This window comes from Phaethon aethereus, assembly GCF_964289735.1.
Source record: "Phaethon aethereus genome assembly, chromosome: 1".
NCBI lineage: Eukaryota > Metazoa > Chordata > Aves > Phaethontiformes > Phaethontidae > Phaethon > Phaethon aethereus.
In genome coordinates this window covers 68766713-68786151 of record NC_138575.1, presented here as the reverse complement: position 1 = coordinate 68786151, position 19439 = coordinate 68766713, and the positions used below count along the sequence as shown (strand labels likewise).

General features: G+C 38.4%; 1 protein-coding gene across 1 annotated transcript in view; it reads right to left on the bottom strand.

Moving 5' to 3' along the window:
- Nucleotides 1-19439, bottom strand: part of WNK1 (WNK lysine deficient protein kinase 1) — a gene marked incomplete at its 3' end in the record, with an annotated part of 104966 nt that overhangs the window by 46154 nt on the left and 39373 nt on the right. Inside the window, exons 3-4 of the mRNA XM_082001158.1 lie at nt 18218-18438; nt 16038-16195 (exon numbers count right to left, since the gene is read on the bottom strand). Of these exons, the coding sequence (XP_081857284.1) occupies nt 16038-16195; nt 18218-18438 (379 nt within the window). The remainder of the gene's footprint in view (nt 1-16037; nt 16196-18217; nt 18439-19439) is intronic.

Here is a 19439-nt window from a genome sequence, read left to right as displayed (position 1 = left end):
ATAAAAACTTCCTGTTACAACAGCATTCTGGTTATCTATTTCTCCGCTCTAAAATTTGCTCTTTTGAAAGTCTAGCAATTGAAATTCACAGAACTGAAAAGTATATTGTGACTAGAATAAGCCCCAAAACAGAGTCTGTCAGTGAACATTAACTTAATGCTTTTAAAAGCTTCACTGAACATTAAGACTTTTGCAGATAGTCTCAGCTGATAAGACACCAGAGCGATGTTTGGACAGGTAAGTTTAATACTGTAACCATGTCATATCATAAATTTCCAGCTTTCTAGCAGGACATTGCAGAACTCTACACTCTATACGGATTTATAAAACTAGTTTTAGTGTTTAGTACTGGCTTCAAGTACCTGTTTGCATGTGCCTCTGCTCATATAGCAGACTAGTCAGAGACATCCACCTCGAATTATGACCAAGCTTAAAATGGTCCCAGGAGTTCAGGTTCAGCTATGCAGAGATAGGTAACTGTTCCCAGAGACCAGCGCCACACAGAAGCCCAAACACTGAATATCCCGATTTTTGGACTGTAAGACATCCCTATTTATTTGCATGGGACATACAAAATCAGCTCCATCACACCTTGCAGTGCTTACCTGGACACAGGACTGGTGGGGGCCAGCGAAGCAATGATAAACAGGACTCCTGAGGTGTATTTCAAGCCCTGATACTAAATCAATGTGGTTTACAGCAACTACTTTGACCCATTATTTCTACTTAAGAGAAAGCAAAGAGATTGTACTTCTCTTTATTGAGATTAAAGATGTAGAAGCCTGGAAATGGAGATGCGTTTCCATGCTACTTTCATTTCGGATCAACAAGTAAAAGTTGGATACTTATGCTCTGAACTACTCCATGCTTTTTACAAGAGTCCAAATTGATTATTTCATGCTGGACAGATATAGGCATGGAGAGAATTTCCCATCTGATCACACTGTGGTATGTAGCGCTGCACAGAACTTCTTCAAAGCACTGCACGGCCACTAATAATCATAGACACTGAAAGGTATTGTTGGTATTTTGTTGACAGGAAGAGAAGACAATAGATAATTCTTTATTGTGAGGGTGGTGAGGTGCTGAATTGCCCAGAGAAGCTCTGGATGCCCCATCCATGGAAGTGTTCAAGGCCAGGTTGGACGGGGCTCTGAGCAACCTGATCTAGTGGAAGACGTCCCTGCTCATTGCAGGGGGTTTGGACTAGATGGCTTTTAAGGCCCCTTCCAACCGGTACCATTCTATGATTCTATGTTTCTATACATAATTAAATGCTCTCCTATATACACATACATACATATATAACCTATGCAATAATTATTCAGCAGCTTATTGTATATATTTGTATCTAAATTTGCCAAAGTTTAAAACACATCTACATCTCCCAAACAGCTCAAGCCCCAGACATTGCAGCAGCCTGCATGTCTGTTCGTGTGCCTGTCAGATCTGTGACAATCTCATTTCAGAAAAAAACTAAAAGCCGAGTAAGACAACTGGTACAGCAAAATATTAACATAGCAAAGCCAGAACATGAGTTTTCTTGTTAACTATTTTACCACGAGCTCTTCTTGCATGAAGCCTGAAAAGGTAAAGCTAAGAACGGCTTTTAAAATCAGTGATTCAGTCTGCTACCCTGTGTTTCTCTATTCTGAAGGAAATTAAATACCTGTCCAAAATCTTCAGGCCCTTCCATGAGGGCCATTTTACAATACCCCATTTTGTGAATTCCAAACCAAGAGTTCAGTTAAAAAGAGAAGCTCCTGCCAGTCTCCTCCAGCATAGCTTCAATGTTCCTAACTGCTCCTCAGAAAGCCTGGGAGAACCTCACACTAGGGCCTAAAACCAACATAGGATTCTGTGTTCAAGCAGCTACCTATTTCTCAATTTGTTCCTCAGTCCATGAGAAGGATTGCCTATGCCTAGTCAACAGTGCTGGCCAAGCACCCCTTGTGCTGAAGTTCAGGCCACTTAAGTACCATTAGCTTTTACAAAAAACATTTTTTTTCCTCCTACAAGCACTACGGGAAGTGTCAAACTGTTTTACATAACAAGACAGATGATACTGTGAATGATAAAAATCAATAAATCGGTGAACCCTTTTCTGCCCAGAGCTATCCATACACCTTAATCTGCCATCACAGAGAAAGTAAAGGGAGGCCATATCCTGCAATTCACATAACCTTGATGTGTCCTCAAGAGCACATGAGCTGTGCAGCCAACCGTATGTTCATTAGTTCCTGAACCCAAAGGCACTGAAGTACATAATAAACCATTCAGTATTTCCTGCATTTTATGACACTTACTGCAAGACAGTCACATTCTTATATGCCTCTCCTGGTCCCCAAACTCCTCAAAAGAATCACAGGACAACTCAAAACTTTTAATCTACTAGTCCTATTCCCCAATGGCAGGTTAGTGAGAACTGAACACCCAAGTCCCAATAGCATTTTTTCTGAGTTTGCTAAAGAAATAGAAGGAAGAGCTCTTGCAGAGGAAAAAAACATAGGTGTAACAGGCACACATGAAAATCATCAACATTTTCTCAAGCTACCATCTAAAATAGCATAAACTGGCCATGTTGTTGAAAGTATCAGTCTCCTGTTCTCCATCTCCCATTCCCACACCCCTGTCATTTCCTCCCTTTTGCCAGCACATGCATTTATACAGTTGCATAATGAACCAGATCAGAGTATTTATCAGGCTTGAAATAAATCCAGCCAAAAAAAGCCTGCAGCAGTTTCCAGCAGGATGAAGCTCCGCAGTCTGGTTCCCTACACTGTTGCACCAGCTTTCAGGCTTACAGAAGGAAAGTGATAGTGCAACAGTTAACAAGGGCAGAACTGCTGCTTTTGAAATAAGTGCCAACTTAAAATAAAACCCACTGAACATTTACATTTTGAGAGCACCTTTAAAATATGGGCATATATGTAGATAACACAAAGTCCAACTGATGCAACACTAAATTTTATCTTACAATCTTCATGTTAAGCATAAGAAGTCATATTTCACTTATTTTGGATGTGTTAAAGTGTGATTTTAACAGATTTTGATCAAGTGAAAAAATGTTTCAAAATTCAACATCCCCATGTATCTGGTTCTTTGATCCATTAAAAGCAAGTTAGGTACTCTTACAAACACTAGATTTTCATGATACTTTAAACACCAAAATATAAGCTACACAGAACTCCTCTTCACAATTTTTGCCTAGAAACACATAGTATTTTGCATTAGTTAAATCACCAGATTACTGGGTCAGTGGTTTAGCATCTTGTTCTAATGCGAGAGATACTGAAAATAAAATTTACTTCATAAGAGAAGGTACCATCAATACTGTATAACTTTTACCAAACCAAAATGAAGACAGAGGAAGTGTTACAAACCCTCAGCAATCCTAACTTTAAAAATAGTTAGATTTTGAGTAACAACACAGGTGGAAAACAGCAGAAGCAGTAAGTGTTCCAGCCTTGCCGTTCTAATATTAACCTACTTTTTAAAAACTACAGGGGGAAAAAAGTAGAGAGTCCAGTTTAAAAACTGAAGACCCAAGCTATGCAAACGAAAAGCAGTTCGGCAGATTTGTCAAGAATTCTGATTCACCCCCAAAATCCTTTTCTGTGGCTACACATACTTATTCTATAGAGCCGAAATTCTTACTTACCTCTTTAGCACAATCCTTGTGAGAGCAGCAACAGTGGGAATTAACAATTACTAATACGGGACAGATCTCTCTTTTTGTAAAATCCATCAGGAAAAGAGAGATGCACACACCAAAGAGTGAGTTAGGTGCTAGTTTCCGATGAGAATCCAATAGGCTGTGGATTTAACGCACAGCGGAAGGAAAGCAGACATCAAAGTTAGAAGGGAGCATTGTTTTCTGTTTGACACCTCTTGTACTTTTCCAAGTCCAGTACATGAGGCTGCAGAGATTTGAGCTTAATATCTGCTTTTCCCACTCAAATACTAAATAGAAAGAATGAATATGAGCTAGAGGTAAGCGTGTCCTTTTCTGCCTGCCCAACTCTAGCTGTAAGGAGGAGGAAGAGGTGGCAGCTCAGGGATCCTTTACTTCCTACGTGTCCCCGCCTCCCTGCTTGGCTGCTCTGCCTATTCTCCACGCAAGTTTTCTGCCATAGTTTAAGGCTGCATGTAGGATCATCATTCAGTTCACTCCAGCTGTTGCAGGCACTTCTACACAGAGGAGAATGGGTCGGTCCAGCATGTTGTTCTGACCTGAGGTTGCTGGCACTAGTTTTGTACTGGGGGGATGAAAGCAGCTGCTGTTTCCCCCTTTTTTTCCGTAGGCCTACAGAAGTATACTTACAGCTGACTAACTGCAATTTAATCCTAAGAGAACGCAAGACAGCACTAGGATAATACAATATATTCCACCTCCCTCCTTCCTGACAATCACATTCTGCTACCATGGGCAACATCATCTGCTTTCCTTTTACTGGGTGCTTAGTGGAGAGGAAATTAAATTTGAAGGTGATTTTCAAGCTATTGGACACAGATAGCTGCATTGTTGTCTTTTTTTTTTTTAACACCACACGCACACAAATAATTCATTCATAGAGTTATATTTTATAATACCTCTTGCTAAACTCCAAACCTCGACCTGAAGAGAGACATATTCCCCCGCCCCCACCAGTATCTAGTTTCAAACAGCCATTGTAAAACTTGTTTACTAATAAAATGAGTTCTCCACAGCTTCAGGGTTTTGGGGGGTTTTTTTGGAAGGTCATAAGGACCAAAGCTAAGAAAGTTCTTGTACACCATTTTAAAGTATGAAGTGAGGAAATGAATTTTGACTAGTGACGATAAACTGTGGTAAAATTCAGTTTCAAATTATCAAGATCCCTTTTCACCCCAAAATACCATGCTTAGTTCCTCAAGTACACCACAATTATACCAATGTTGTTATTACACCATGTGACATCAATGTTGCAAAAGCAACACTTTTTGATCCTTTACTGGACATTTTAGAAATCCTCTCCACCAGCCGCTGTGAACCTTTAGAGGAGTCAAGGGAAAAGGGATCATTAAAGATCCTGCTATGTTGAGTGGCCTTCCAACTGCTTAGCTAGACATTTTATAAACACCACACACACACAATCAACTAAGTTATCATCTCCTTTTTAACAGTGCTTACTGGTATCATGAATAAAGCATGTTGGAATTTGGCTTGCCATTGCTTATAAATTTTTTTGTTGTTACAGTTGCACTCGAACCAAATAGACGCTCTGCAGTCCAAGCAAATCTACTGAAATAAAAATCTAACATTTTGCACACCTAATCAAGGCTACACTTTTCTGGGGTACACTGCATGACCTGCAAAGAACAGTAAATGTTTCAGCTTTTAACAAGCACAGTCTACCTGTCCCACTCCAACCACAATCCTTGCTTGGCTCTTTTCAAAGGTGCTATAACTGCAGAGCTTGAAAGGAATTTACCGTAACTGATTAATCTTCTCAAACAAAATGTTCTAACATTGTAGTCCAGAGGCTAATAGAATCAGTAGCAAAGTCAAATCACACAAACAAAGTAATTAAAGTCTCTATATTTTCTTTTTGCTAAGTTGTTACCATTCTAGTTTGAGCCAGTCCCAGGCTGCCACAAACCATTAATTCCAGGAATTTAGACAGAGCATATGATTCCAGTGGAAAACGAACCAATGATCCTACCTCCTTCCCCATAGTCTCAAAGAAGCCCCCCGGCCATGGTATATATGGCATTTAAATTAGTTTACCCCATGATCTCCTAAATTTCACCACATGCTATTAGTTACCTATCCAGCTCTCTCTACAGGTTTAACCATTTCACCACCTTTTCCATCTCTAATCTGTCATGTTAATCCTGTTGTCTGTTCTAGAGACAATCTTTCTGATTTAGTTCTTTCCTTATTTCAGACAGGGTACACCTATAATTATTTGATAATTCTCATCCCAGTCCAATCGAATACGTATGGTGAAAAGGAATACTTCAGCTTAAGATTTACTCAGTTCAAAAGAGATATGGGTTGCCTACAGAAGATGGATTTTATTGTTCTTGTTAAAAAGCAAGCTAGGGTAGTTGAGACTGCAGGGAAAACTATTTAAAACAATGCAACACATTTAACAGAAGTAAAAATTTAGCTTGTCTGATTTCAGTATTTTCATAGCAATTAATTCTGGACAATTGATAATTTGGCCAAGAATTAAATCAGTAAATCCTGCAGAATAAGCTCAACACCAGATCAGTGTCCTAACAGAGTAAATAGCATTACTGCAATACAAGCAGTAGGAGCAGATGAAAGCTTCCAATGAGCTAGAGTTAGCTCATGAGGCACTATTTAGACTAGGACAGGCCTAGTTCTCTTCTGATCAAAAACAACTGCACATTTTGAACCTAATACCTTTTGAATTTGATTGATCTACCAGACCAAAATTTATACCTCAGCTATTTGTCACTGAAATAGCTTGATCAGTCTGCCTTTACGCTCTGCGATGCAAGTGTGTAAGTAATCCAAGTCCCATGATTCTTAAATTTCTCCTGAGCAGCTGTCTTCATAACTTGCAACAGGCAACTGCGTACGCCCAGATTTCACAAACACATTATAAAGACAATAGAGACACTAGTATTTATACAGGTCTGTTTGCTGAAACCTGACACTGATCACAACTTAGAAACTCTCTTCCTCCACAATTTACCACCTACTCTCAAACAATTTTTGAGGCATTACTAAAAAACAAGAGGCCAGTTACAGCAGTAAAAAAACCAAACCCAAAGATACATCATTAAAGTTGTTATACACACAAGGTATATTTGTACTTTGACACATCAATACTAACTGCTTATTACTAAAGCTTGTGAGGTTGCTCAAGAGACATGTCTAGTCATTTGTATGAGAGAAAAACTTTGGTGGAAAGAACACAGCAGACTGGTCATTTGACTAGCCATCACTGCTTGCTATGATCTCCACATCTGTATTCTGCACCTGATCTCCAAGCCCAAGAGACACAGGACACTGACACTGTCTGCTTAAACTTCTTTGCCAGTCTCTCAATACTGTGTCACTTATGAAAGCCAGAGAACTTGCAACATTGAAGCCTTACAACTCCATGTATTTACAAATTCATCCCAACAAAGCTAATTTAAGATTAGTATAGTAGGCTACAGTTCTGTTGCTTTGTTTCCACACAGTGAAGTTTGAACTACTCGTAACTCTTCCTACAGATCACCGGTTGAGATTCTTTCCAGCACTCTCAAGTAAAAGGCTATAACAAAGTAACAAAAAAAAAAAAATCACTGTATTTGTGATAATATTGAAAGACAACTTATGCTATGCACTACTGCTGAATATACCCCATGCCTTACAGCTACCCCATTGACTTTATCTGGCCCAGTACACAAGGCATTTTAAGTTTTTACTTTAAAAATTGAAGTCCACTGAACTTCAGCACCTCCAGGTAAATAAAAATATCAACCCATTCCAAAAGTCCTAAGAACCTGGAGCTCTTATAACTATCCAAGCAGATGATTTTAGTTAAAAAGTAGATTAATCACAGCACCTATTGTAATCGTAGCAATTCTAATGAATAGAAGAAATTACTCTAGCTCTAGAATACAAAGTTTTGTAGCTACAAGGCAGGATACAGTTCCTTAGCGCATAGTGGGCAAACAGTTAGGATATTGGTGCACGTGGCAGTGAAAAGGACAGTTTAGAAACACACAGCATGAGGATAGAAATTCTGAAACAACAGTAAAGTCTGATTGGACAAGTGGACTAGGCACTAACTTTTCAGTTTTTATTCTTGCACAAGAGCATAAAGGCAAGTTTAATCTATCTAAAGGTAAATTTAATCTATCAGTTTAATCTACTGTGCACAGTTCTTTAACCTCACACTTCAGAGCAGGGATGCCACCTTTATCATCTGAAGGATATGAAGTGGTAAACATCTTGAGCTAGCTGATTGACCCTTTGCTTTGTTGGGACTTCAGTTTGGAAATGGCTTTCAAGAAAAATACAGACATGCCTAGACACCCATTTCAATGCTACAAATTTAGAAATGCCACAGTGACAATACTAAAACTGTCTTCTATTTTCAGCATGGAAAATGTATTTTTGAAAAATCTAATTATATTAGGTACATTCTCTGCCTTAATCAGCTACCATTCTGAGACAAAATCATCATCTAGTACTCATTTTTAAATTCAAGTACAGCAACAGTAATTCAAAAGACACAGATTAGGTCCAGTGGACTTGGAGCTGAATTTAAAAGAATGATCCAACCTTAAGTCTTTTTCATGGGCCACAAAACACATTTGGTACCAGAAGATACCTACCAGGATAATGTTGCAAACACTGAAAATAGCGCACAATTCAGACAATGTCCCAAAAGTCATCATCCCTTTTATTTTATGACTTATTCTAATAGGAGTGAAGGACTTCTATTTGCGTACCAAAAGATTCAACAGTTTCAGAGGGTGGTCCTAAAAAGCATCCCTGCTATGCAGACCTTAAAACAAAGTCACAGGCTTGTAGTGTGAGGAAGCTTTTAAACACCTTCACTGGACAGAAAAGCAACAGCTTGCTTTCGTCACTGCCTGCTCTGGCAACAGCTCTGAGTAACCTAGATGTAACTATAAAGGGTTTATGTAAAACTTGGGTGGTGTTCTCACCTACGAATCACTTAATCTCAAAAAAAAAACAAACTTATTTTTACTCAATACCCCTGTGAGCTTCCACAAGACTAACACTTTCCTGGACTTACCCCATTCCTACCCCTGTGCAACTATAGCAGTACAGTTGGCAGGACAAGAAATAGCAGCCCACGCACTCTTAATGTCAGTATTTTTGACTAGTGGCACTATACTGACAAATAATATTGGGCTATCAGTCTCACCACAGTAATGCTTCAGTGATTCATTAATGGTTCTCATCACACTGCAAAGCCAGGCATTTTAAAAGCACTTACCACCTCCCTGTTCCTAAGAAGAGCCACCTTTCCATCTCTTCTTAAATTAAATTAACCTCAGTTAATGCAAGAGCTAAACAGATGTCAGACAGGACTGAACATTAAATAGTAGTATCAGTTTTAACAGGCCTGATCCTTAATAGGTAATTAATTTTTCTAATTTTTAAATATACATTGTTTACTCAGTATTCTGTGAAATTATATTGGTTTCTAAAAAAACATTTGGAAGCCCTGTAATACAATCAAATTTTAGATTCAGACTGAAAAAATACATTAGATCTTGTTTTTATGCAAAGTTCACCCCCCACTTTTAATTCCTGATGAGTTTAAAATCATGTCCAATTCAAAATTGCTAAGAGACACATTCCAGGCTCAGCAGTGAATATAAATAAGAAGTATATCCTTTCGCTTCAAACCAAGTTCGTTTTACAACACCAACATTAACAAAACAATTTTAGCTGTAATCTAGAAGCTTTTGATGCTGAATAGTACAAATGCCTCCAAGATCAACTCGCAAGAGTGAGCTACTTTTAGAAAGGAATTCATTTGAATGAGCCTTTTTCCTTCCAACTTCAGAAATCATCTGCCCTAGCTGTGCAAACCATATAGCATGGTTATATCTCAGTGTCCAAGCTGATCCCTGCTTTTCCTTACTTAGATCATCGTCTTTTCTTAAAGAGGAATTCTAATTTAACATGCAAAGCTACTTAAGATATTAATGCTTCAAAACCCTGAATTCTCAACTTCCATTTTTAAGGCTATATATTTCTGAATTGATGAGTCAGTGACTGAGCCTCCACACAGGAAGACTCTTCAGTCTTAAAGACATTCCAGCAAAATGCTTGCAACTGAGTTGAACAGCTACAAGAGAAAAGTGGTAGAAGCTTAAGTATTCTTTAATCTATTCAATACGATGCAGAGGAATTGCATCTGATGTGCGATTTTTTCCATTTGATGCTTAAGTACCTGAAATTTCTTATTTCAATGAACACAATTACAAGAGTTTGCTCCATCTTAAAATTAATCTGTTTCCTTTGCTTGGTTGAAAGATCACAATCTTTCAGTATTTGCTTTAACAAAAGAATGCTTGCTGTGTTTGAGGGTTACCTCCCCCTACTTTTCCATTGATTTTTTCCCAGTGATTTTTCCACTTGAAAGCCTGATAGGAGGAGTGTCTCTGTATCTGAACCAGGCCAAGAAACCAAGTTATTCAAGGTAAAGAAACAGAGTTTTATGTATACCTAAAAAAAAAAAAAAAAGTCGCATATTGCTTCCAAAAAGCAAAGAGGACATTCATCAACATTAAGCACTGCAAGTAAAATTAATTATAAGTTTACAGGTTAGGCATTTATATTTGCTGCCTAGGACCACTCAGGAAGAAGGGGGGGGGGGAAAAAAAAGGTGGGATACTTTGCCCATTGCATCTCTAGTGAAAATGAAGTAGTTCACCAATCTAGACAATCATGATGCGCAACTTTTAAGACACTAAAGAAGAGATTCATTTCATCTCAATTGTCCAAACTGCAGCACTTCAATTGCCTGGTTTCCAGCCAAGAGAATGACCTTCACTTTAACCAGTGAGCTTCAGTTCCCACCAGTTAGGGAAATTAAGGATTTTTAAACGAGTTAGACACTGCCTGGTCAGGTTACTGATTAGGTACCTTGTTCCCTCGGGCCTTTTTTTAAGCTCTGTAGAACAGAGAAGAAAAATGTTGCACCTACTCTGTGGAACATTTCAGTACAGAACAACCTTTTTTTTTTTTAAAGGTAAAATGCTTTTTTTTTCCTTCTCATCTTAAAGCCAGCTCAGAAGGCAGACATTTGTTTACAGAGAAGAGACTGGACTTTTGGTGAAAGCAAGGACAAGTGTAAAACTTCACTTTTTCAAAGCAAGCATGGAGAAAATTATGTATAGTGCACAAGTCATCAGGAGAACTTAAATGGTAAGTTTATATAATGGGAGGGGGCGAAAGAGAAAACGGACTTTCCTGCTTATACTCAGCTGATTAGTACATTTGAAACTGAGGATGGTCTTCCTAATTTTTTTGTAATGAACATGTTTGGATTTTTGTTTTAGTAGTAGATATGCAAGAATGAGACGAATATGCATAACAAACCCATTAATTGTCTTTGACTAGTCCTAGGACTAGTAAAATCACCTAGAAAATTTAAGACTTAGGACATCCAAGTATAAAAGATTGAGTAATCAGTACCTCTACACACTTACAAAAATTATCTCTGTGCTGCATAAAGAAAGCTTGATGTGTAGAAGTAATCGAGGTCTATACTACATCTGTGAGTGGCAACTGCAATATGAGCAAGAGAAAACCAAGCTAGCTTTCGAGGCAACTGCATTGGGTTACATCAGTCTCACCGGAGACTGAGACAAAGCAGCTGAAGTCAGTCATGCCTTCACTGCTTTGCTTCCCAAACAGACTAAATTAAGAAATCATACTTAAGATGTCTGCTATATAAATAACTCTGTTTTCATTTAAATGCACATGTAGCCCATTTCAAGTATCTCTTGTGACAAATTGTTTAATTGAAATATGCACAGAACAGGTCAAAAAAATACCAATCTCCAGAGAGGAACAAAGTCAGAAAGGGAAACCTTCCTGAATTTTACCAAGATATTACACTCCTTTATTGTGCAAGTGAGTACGTAACAGAATTTAGTATCTTGACTACATTTTTAATTGGAACTGCCTGTATTGCTTTGATATGGTGCAGAATTGAAAAAAAAAAAGGGAGGGAGGGACCCATTCCCTAATCTAGTAATCTATCATACAGACAGTAGTGTCTGCACAAGAGGGCGGGGGGGGGGAATCACAGGAGCAGGCAAGACTACCTTAATGGTGCAGCTTATTTTCAATTAATTACAGGCTTAATTAGAGCTTTTTCTGAGGCCAAGTATACAGTAAAGTGCCCACTGGATGCATTCAGTCCCAGCTGAAGAGACATACTGTTTAAACCTCAGATTTTTTTTCCCCCTGCCCAACAAGGTAAAAATCCGAGGAGTTACATTTAAGTACTAACTACTAATTTATTTGGAACCATTTCCAAAGAACAGCAGAGGATAGCTTCAATGAAGAAAACAGATTTTTTTGCAGATAAAATTGCAACATTATAATTTAATGAAAACAAAGAAGGCTAGGCTCCTTTATGCTTGAGCGACAAGACATGCAGATCTCATTTTCCATTCTAAAGAAACTGCTAGTGAAAGCGTCTGGACTGAGTATGGTAGAGGGTGCAAGTACAACAGAGGTCAATATTCTGTGTCAAACTCCTGACGACTTCCTTACCAGAACTGTAAAACAAAGTTCAGAGTAACACCTCAAGTTCTACAAGTTGTAGACAGTTGTTTTTTTAAGCCAGGAATTCACCCAGATTCTTCTACTGAAAGAAGAATTCTTCTAGTTAAATTGAACCAGAAAATGAATTTAATTGCACTTCTGTTTGTTGGGCCATAGAAAATTCAGGAACTTTACCCCAGCCCTGCCTTAAGGAAAAACAGGAACTTCCCAGCAAGACAACATAGACAATATAGACAAGCATCTTGCTAAGAAGACATGACAAGACTCATGCAGCAATGCTACTATCCAAAATGTGAAGCAACAATTACTGCCTGGGCAAAAAAATGTCTCATCTCTGGCAGGAACTTCAGCCTTTAGACCTGATATCTAGATCTTTGCTCACCTAACTGTATTATTTAGTCAGAAAACTGCTTCCAGCCATGGGGGAGGACCCTAAACAGAAGAAGCAGAACACATACCCAGAGTACTCTGAGCAATTCTGGCAAATGCCCCAACCCAACGCTGCAGTATCTGGGCATGAGCTAGAGCAATTCTTATCATGTAAGGTGTAAGGTCAAAATGCAATGCGGCTGAAGGCCATCCTAGAGAAAGACAACACACAGCCAAAATGGGAGAAAAGAATGTAAGCTAGTAGTACCAAGTCCAATCCTGAGAGGACACCCTGGGCATCAAGATGCCTTTTACAGGCTTCTGTCCTAAGCAATAGCAAGGATTTAAGCTAATGCAGCAACTCTGCTTTTTACTAAGTCTAATAGTTACTGCAAAGGGGGTGAGGGAAATCAATTAATTTAAATATGTATCATCTGCACTGAGTGGCTGCACATTTTGATCTTACTGCCTTTGGGGTTTCAGTGGTTTTTAAGCTCCCACACAGCATAATTTTTCATGACTGTCAATAGCAGACCATTATTACTGTCTTTCCCTCTGGTCTCTGTGTATGTATCTAGATAAAATAATCCTTTAATTTAAGGCACCACAGGACTACAGCTGGTACCTCAAAATATTCCTAAACATGCCTAGAGAAGTAGCAAAACGAGGGTTTTAAATGGAAATGTTAAACATCTTCCACAAACCACATTCACCTTCCAACATACATTAGAAGGAAATGTGTTGGTAAGTACTGTTGGATTCACCTACACAGAAAGTGTTCTGACTCCACTCTGTTATCGATGGTTCACACACTGTCCTTTTAAGTACTGAATGTCTCAGCTGGTTCACCCCTCACCCACAACTGCAGACATTGTCTAAACTTCTAAATTCTCCTTTGAAATGAAAAAAAAAAATCTTACTTTAACAGGGAGCAAAGGACAAGGGCAGAGAATTATGTGGTTCTTTCAAATTGGTTCACAGAGCTTTCACAGACTGATAAAAGAACACAAGAGTATCTTATGTCACTTTCATAACATGGTTCTGCTTTCCATATTATAGAAAAAAACCACTGAATTCTGCATTATCAGTTAAGATAGGTTTGTGTTTTATTTCCAGATAATATTTTCTTTTCTTCATTGAAAGCCTTCCTCAAAAGCTAGTCAAGTTTTGTTTATGGTTGGGTTTTAGTTTGTTTGAGGTTTGGGGGGGGAGGTTTGGTTGTTTTTGTTTAATAAACTGCTTTGTGACTACAGTGAAATAAACACACACAAGTATACTAAAACACACAGCCTTTCATTCTCTGCCTAGACACAGAGAAATGTACATTTCATTTTATTTACCTTCCTGTCCTTTGCACCTTCTGAAAGAAAACAAGTTTTCTTTTATTTAATATCAAAGTACATTTCAGAGCTCTCAAGCAGTAGATGAAACAGCAGGTTCAATTTGTGAACCATCACCAGCAGAGTACCATAGAAGGTGGTGTTGGACAGACTGAAAAATTACCAGTGTTTCTCATTCACTTAGAAGTTCAACAGGCAACCAAAAACAATGGAGAGAAAGAGGCATCAAGCAGAATAAACAAGTAGTAAGTTGAACCCTGGTAAGTCTGTAGGTAACGTTTGTCTGCTACAAGCCCCTACAAGGCTTTCCAATTGCTAAATACTTCACGGACCAGGAAAGAGACAGCTCTAAGACCGGGGGACTTCCAAGTCTGAGATTGTCTCAAAAGCTGATTATTTTCACCACAGCTCAGTTCCTAGCACTTTTTAAGGAATGGGCAGGGCAGTTAGATCAGGTATCTGTTCTGAGAAAAAGTGCCCATCCAAATTATACTGCTTTGGCTTTGGCCAAGACATATACATAACCATAGCAAAAGGTACCGCTAAGACTGTTTTGGTAAGGCACTTTGTTTTCTTTCACAATCCAAATAGCTTGTAGATCTTGTAGATCAGATTATGCTGTAAGCAGAGTAAAGGCTAGACTTTACCCTTGTTTTTCCTCTCTACTTAGAAAATTACAGGTAAGTCCACCGACATGCAGAAACAACCCTGACACTTTGTGTGCGTGTATATGTGTGTGTATATATAAAAAAACTTACTCTAACATCTATTCAAAAAACAAAATGGCCATTTATCCCTTCTTTCTTCCTCCTTCTGTGCCTCTCCAATATTCCCCTTCAAACAAAGGATAATCTTTTATTTCACCAAGCCTCCCGTCAGAATTCATTACTTCTGACACAAAGACCCTTCATTCCACATCTGTAAATCAGCAACTATATCTACCTTTTATAGTGTGATGCATCAGGACTAAGAGAGTATTTTATTTTTCCAAAGCTAAGTCGTTCATTAAATCCTCAACTTCTCTAAGATAATACACACAAATGGACTAACAGGAATTCATTTGTCTACAGATCAGAGGAAGAGGTAAGTTCTTTTTCCTCCCTTTGCTCATCCACACAGGTATTCTGAGAAATCCAATGGAAGTTTTTACTTCCCCAAGTGACGACCTCACTTCTCTTTCTGAATGCTTAGATCAGAAGGTTGAATATGTGCAGATTGTTTTACTGCACTGGTACAGTCTTCACGACACTGTTTTAGAGATCACAAAGTAAACCTAGACACAACCATTCTGAACATTTCTAGCACTACAGTTCTGCTTCCTATGTTCAAGGTCCGTAGGTTCCACTTAAGTCTAGTCAGATGGGCAAACTCAATTTCTCACTTGCCTTCTCAGCCTTCTTCGGTTTCGCTTGCAATGCCACCTCCACAACCACCACTACACTTACAAGCATCTTTCAGAGTGGAATACTTTCCTGCTATTTATCAACTATTTCCACTATAAGAACCACACCTGACATGCAGTAGCTAAGGGCCATTTGGAATTCAGTAAACTATTAACTTAAAAATCACTCTAGGAAACAATTTATGATTTGCCTTGGCATGCCGCTCTGCCAAAGTGCTCTGAATTTGTGATCCAGCTTTATTTCAGAGAACAAAGTTACCAGCTAATCTTCAAGACTGAAATATTCCACCATCCCCCCAGTGGCTTAGAAAGTAATCTGTTATTATTCTAATATGCTTTGCTGTTTAGTTTTGGATTTGTTGGGGTTTTTTTTGGTTTGGTTGTTTTTTGTTTGGGTTTTTTTAACCCTATGCAATACCTTCTTATATACTGAAGGAAAAGTATGAACACATGCAAAATTTTATTTCCATTCACTTATTTTACAGGCTTCTGTTTGGTAAGTTGAACCATCTTATACCTTTCCACTCATCCCCCGGAAACCTCGTCAGCTTCTCTTTCCCACACACACACACAGAGGCACAGTACATGCTACCCAGCTATACTCCTTTGCTGCTAATAGTAGTAGCTTTAGAATCAGTTGTGGGGAGGGACTTACACTGGTCACTCGACGGTAGATCTGCGCAGCATTTTGGCACTCAGAATAAGGATACTCAGACGTGGCCATCTCTAGCATACACATCCCAAAAGCATATACATCGACGGATTCATCGTATTTCTCCTCATACATCTCGGGGGCCATGAACTCTGGGGTACCTTAAATTAAAAGAACGATTCAGACTCTAAATGTCTCAAAGCGAGCAGAGGCTGCTGGCGTTACTCACCGCAGAAGGAAGCGGATGGGCGGACCTGTGAGACAAGAGAAAGTGGAGGCAAAAAGAAGAGGGAGGAAACCCTTAGTCACTCTGTTGAATCAACATACTTTGTGAGTCTTCCATTGCAAGGCCTTTATGGAATAAGAATGGCATGAAAGGACTGATGCAATTCCTGTTTTATGGGTGTTAGTTTATATCAGCATCAAAACAGACTGGATCAAGCTGGAGTCAAATAGAGAGAAAGGGATAAGAAGAGGGGAGAACTGTAGACTAGCCATAGGCTGCAAACCAAATACTAAGGAGAGTCAAGACACTTACCTCTTCTCCCTGTAAGAAAGGACACATATTAAACCTTGTTTCAAAAATTACCCGACTGCCCTCTGCTGCAAAAGAAGTAGTATTGGTAAGAGCCCACAGCTAGTCTCTGACCTGGTGCTCTCCATCTACTTTTTGAAGTAGAATGGTTCAGGAAAGGCCTTGCAATGAAAAACTCCGTTGTTACAAATATAAATCTTCATGAAAAAAGGATAAAAAGTAATTTTCTGCAAAGGCCACTCACCAGAGCCCTTTTCTTCATATACTTACCTTCCCACCTGCAGTATATTTATAGGCCTACTGCAGATACAGGCATTAGTGAAGGACATCCTACAGTCAAAAATACTCAGAAATACAGAGAGATTGAGTTATAGGCATAGAGCGTGAGATTCAACAAGTCCCATTTAAATAGTGTGCAGAAAATTATTGCCCAGTGAAGCATCACAGCATCCCCTCCGTAAGCAAAGGGACTGCATTGTAGGATCACATTTACTTTAAGCCAGAGATGCAAGTTTGCTTTTTGTAAATTTAAGCATAGAATTATTTCCTGCAGACACCAGATTTCAACACAGTTTACAGATCATTCTATAGCCACATTGCTTGTTTTTACCACACTAAAACAAAAAGAGAGAATGTAATTGCAGCCATTTATCCAAAGGCAAACCGTTAACAGATAGCTATGAAGTTGTAACTTTCCAATGATAAATTTTAGGATAAGACAAGTATGCTTAAGAAAATTTTTTTTTGACACTGTATACTTTTCTTTCCTTTGACCTGGTTAAGAAGCAGGAAATATTTCAGCAACAGCTTGCAAGACAACTTACAGGTATCGATCCCATCTAGGAATCTAGCACAGGACTGTTGAGTAATACTGCATTTTAGCAAGCTCTAAATACAGAGAGTGACAGCAACTTCATTCCCTGCAGTCTCTTAACCCAACTATAAAAACAAAGTTGATAAAACCAATTCCTTCAAGAATTCACAAGACTACACTAGTTCCATCAAACCAGTTTCTGAAAAAGGTTATTAGTGGATACACAAAAACTGCACCAGTATAAGGCAATACTTCCTCAATGCATCCTCCTAACTTACATAAATCCACATTCTGTAGACTGCCTGAGTACGGCATTATACCACAGTCTGACTCTGACATAGTATATATACTGACTTCTTTTGATATACCTTAGTTTCTGATTACTCACAAAATGTAAGAGATTCAATATTCACCCCAGTGATAATCAAGAAAAAAATTGGATGTATAAGTTAATGCAACACTAAATATCAGTGTTGTTTGTCACCAAAATGCTTTTGTACATTTCTTGAAGAAGCATCATATTAAAGCTGAGATTTAGATGTAGTCAAGAGTGGTTTTATCAACAATGTTGCACTAAACTGTTGGGCAGGGCAATGAATCTATATTCCAAAATACTTAATGTTAATATACAAATATCAAAAGCGCAACCAAAATTTCTACATGTAATCTCATCAGGAACACAGAATTACCTCAACAACCAAAAAACAAAGCCTACATGTTTTCAGGCTTTGACCATATACTTTTGAAACCATATTTTTCAGGAAAGCTCTTAAAAGACTTAAGTTTCCAAATAGGCAGACTGGCTCACCAGCCTCCAAAGCAGGAGAGGCTTACCTATCACACTTTTGGCAAAAGAAGCTCGTTTCAGGGTTGCCAGACCAAGGTCTCCAATCTTGACTGATCCAGTGGGGCCAGTAATGAAGATATTGTCACATTTTAAGTCTCTATGTATAATGGGAGGAGTGCGCGTGTGTAGAAATTGTAAGCCTTTCAGTATCTGACGGCACCAGCTTCGTAGTACTTTAATTTTCATCACTTTAAATCTTTTCAAATACCTAACGAAAAAAATTGCAGTAGGTTAAACAGGTCCTGCTATACAAGCAGTAGATTATGCTATATCATTTGCTGTTCTGAAGTAAAAAAAGCAATTATTAAAAAGATGCACAAATTTTAACTTCACTTGCTATTTTAAAATCTACCTGGGCATTTCAAGACTTCAGAGGAGCTAAAGATGATTCCCTCTCCTAAAGCCTAGCCCCTTTCTTCTAGTCAGGGGACTATAATGCCGAAAGAGAAATGTGAAATGCTTGCTCTATAGCCAAATAATTAATTTACAAAGTCATCCTATGGTAATTAGACGGTTGGCTTGTTAAGTTTCAAGGCACTGCTTCCCTGACAGTTAAAGGATTACACATTATAACAATTCTTTATCTATTCAGGAGCTTTTGTTTTACCTTTTATCCTGAAACTGCTTAAACAGCTACAACCTTTTCCTTAATTAAATATAACTGGGTGCGAAGGTGGGGCACTAGAGCCAAAACACTAGTAACAACTAAGTACAGAGCTGTTGCAAACTCTGCAAGAGCTCTAAAGTCATTATACCTTGGTTATCAATATTAGTCCAAGCACTCTGGTCAAGATTTCCAGGTTACACTTTAAATCTGCTTCAAATTTACTTGTTGAGTTGTCAAGCAAATTAGAAATTCATAGAGATTACTTCCCTGGTGCAGGACAGGGTTTGATCACCTGAATCTGATTGGTACTACTCACTACAAAACTATGGACAGATATGGATGGGGCAGGGAAATCGTTAAAAAGGCTCTGCCAAATAACTGGCATATAAGAGTTCATATAAAAAAATCAGTATCCCTTTGCAGGTAGAATGTGACCCAACCTTAATTGTTCTAACATTGCCACTTTTTAAAATCCCATGTAAGAAGAGTCAAATTTCACACCAAAAGTATTTTCCAATGCTTGTGACCTAAGACTATGATCTTATTCTATTCCTTAACTTCAACAGATTAGAGATGCCACAAGATGAATAACCTATGACAAT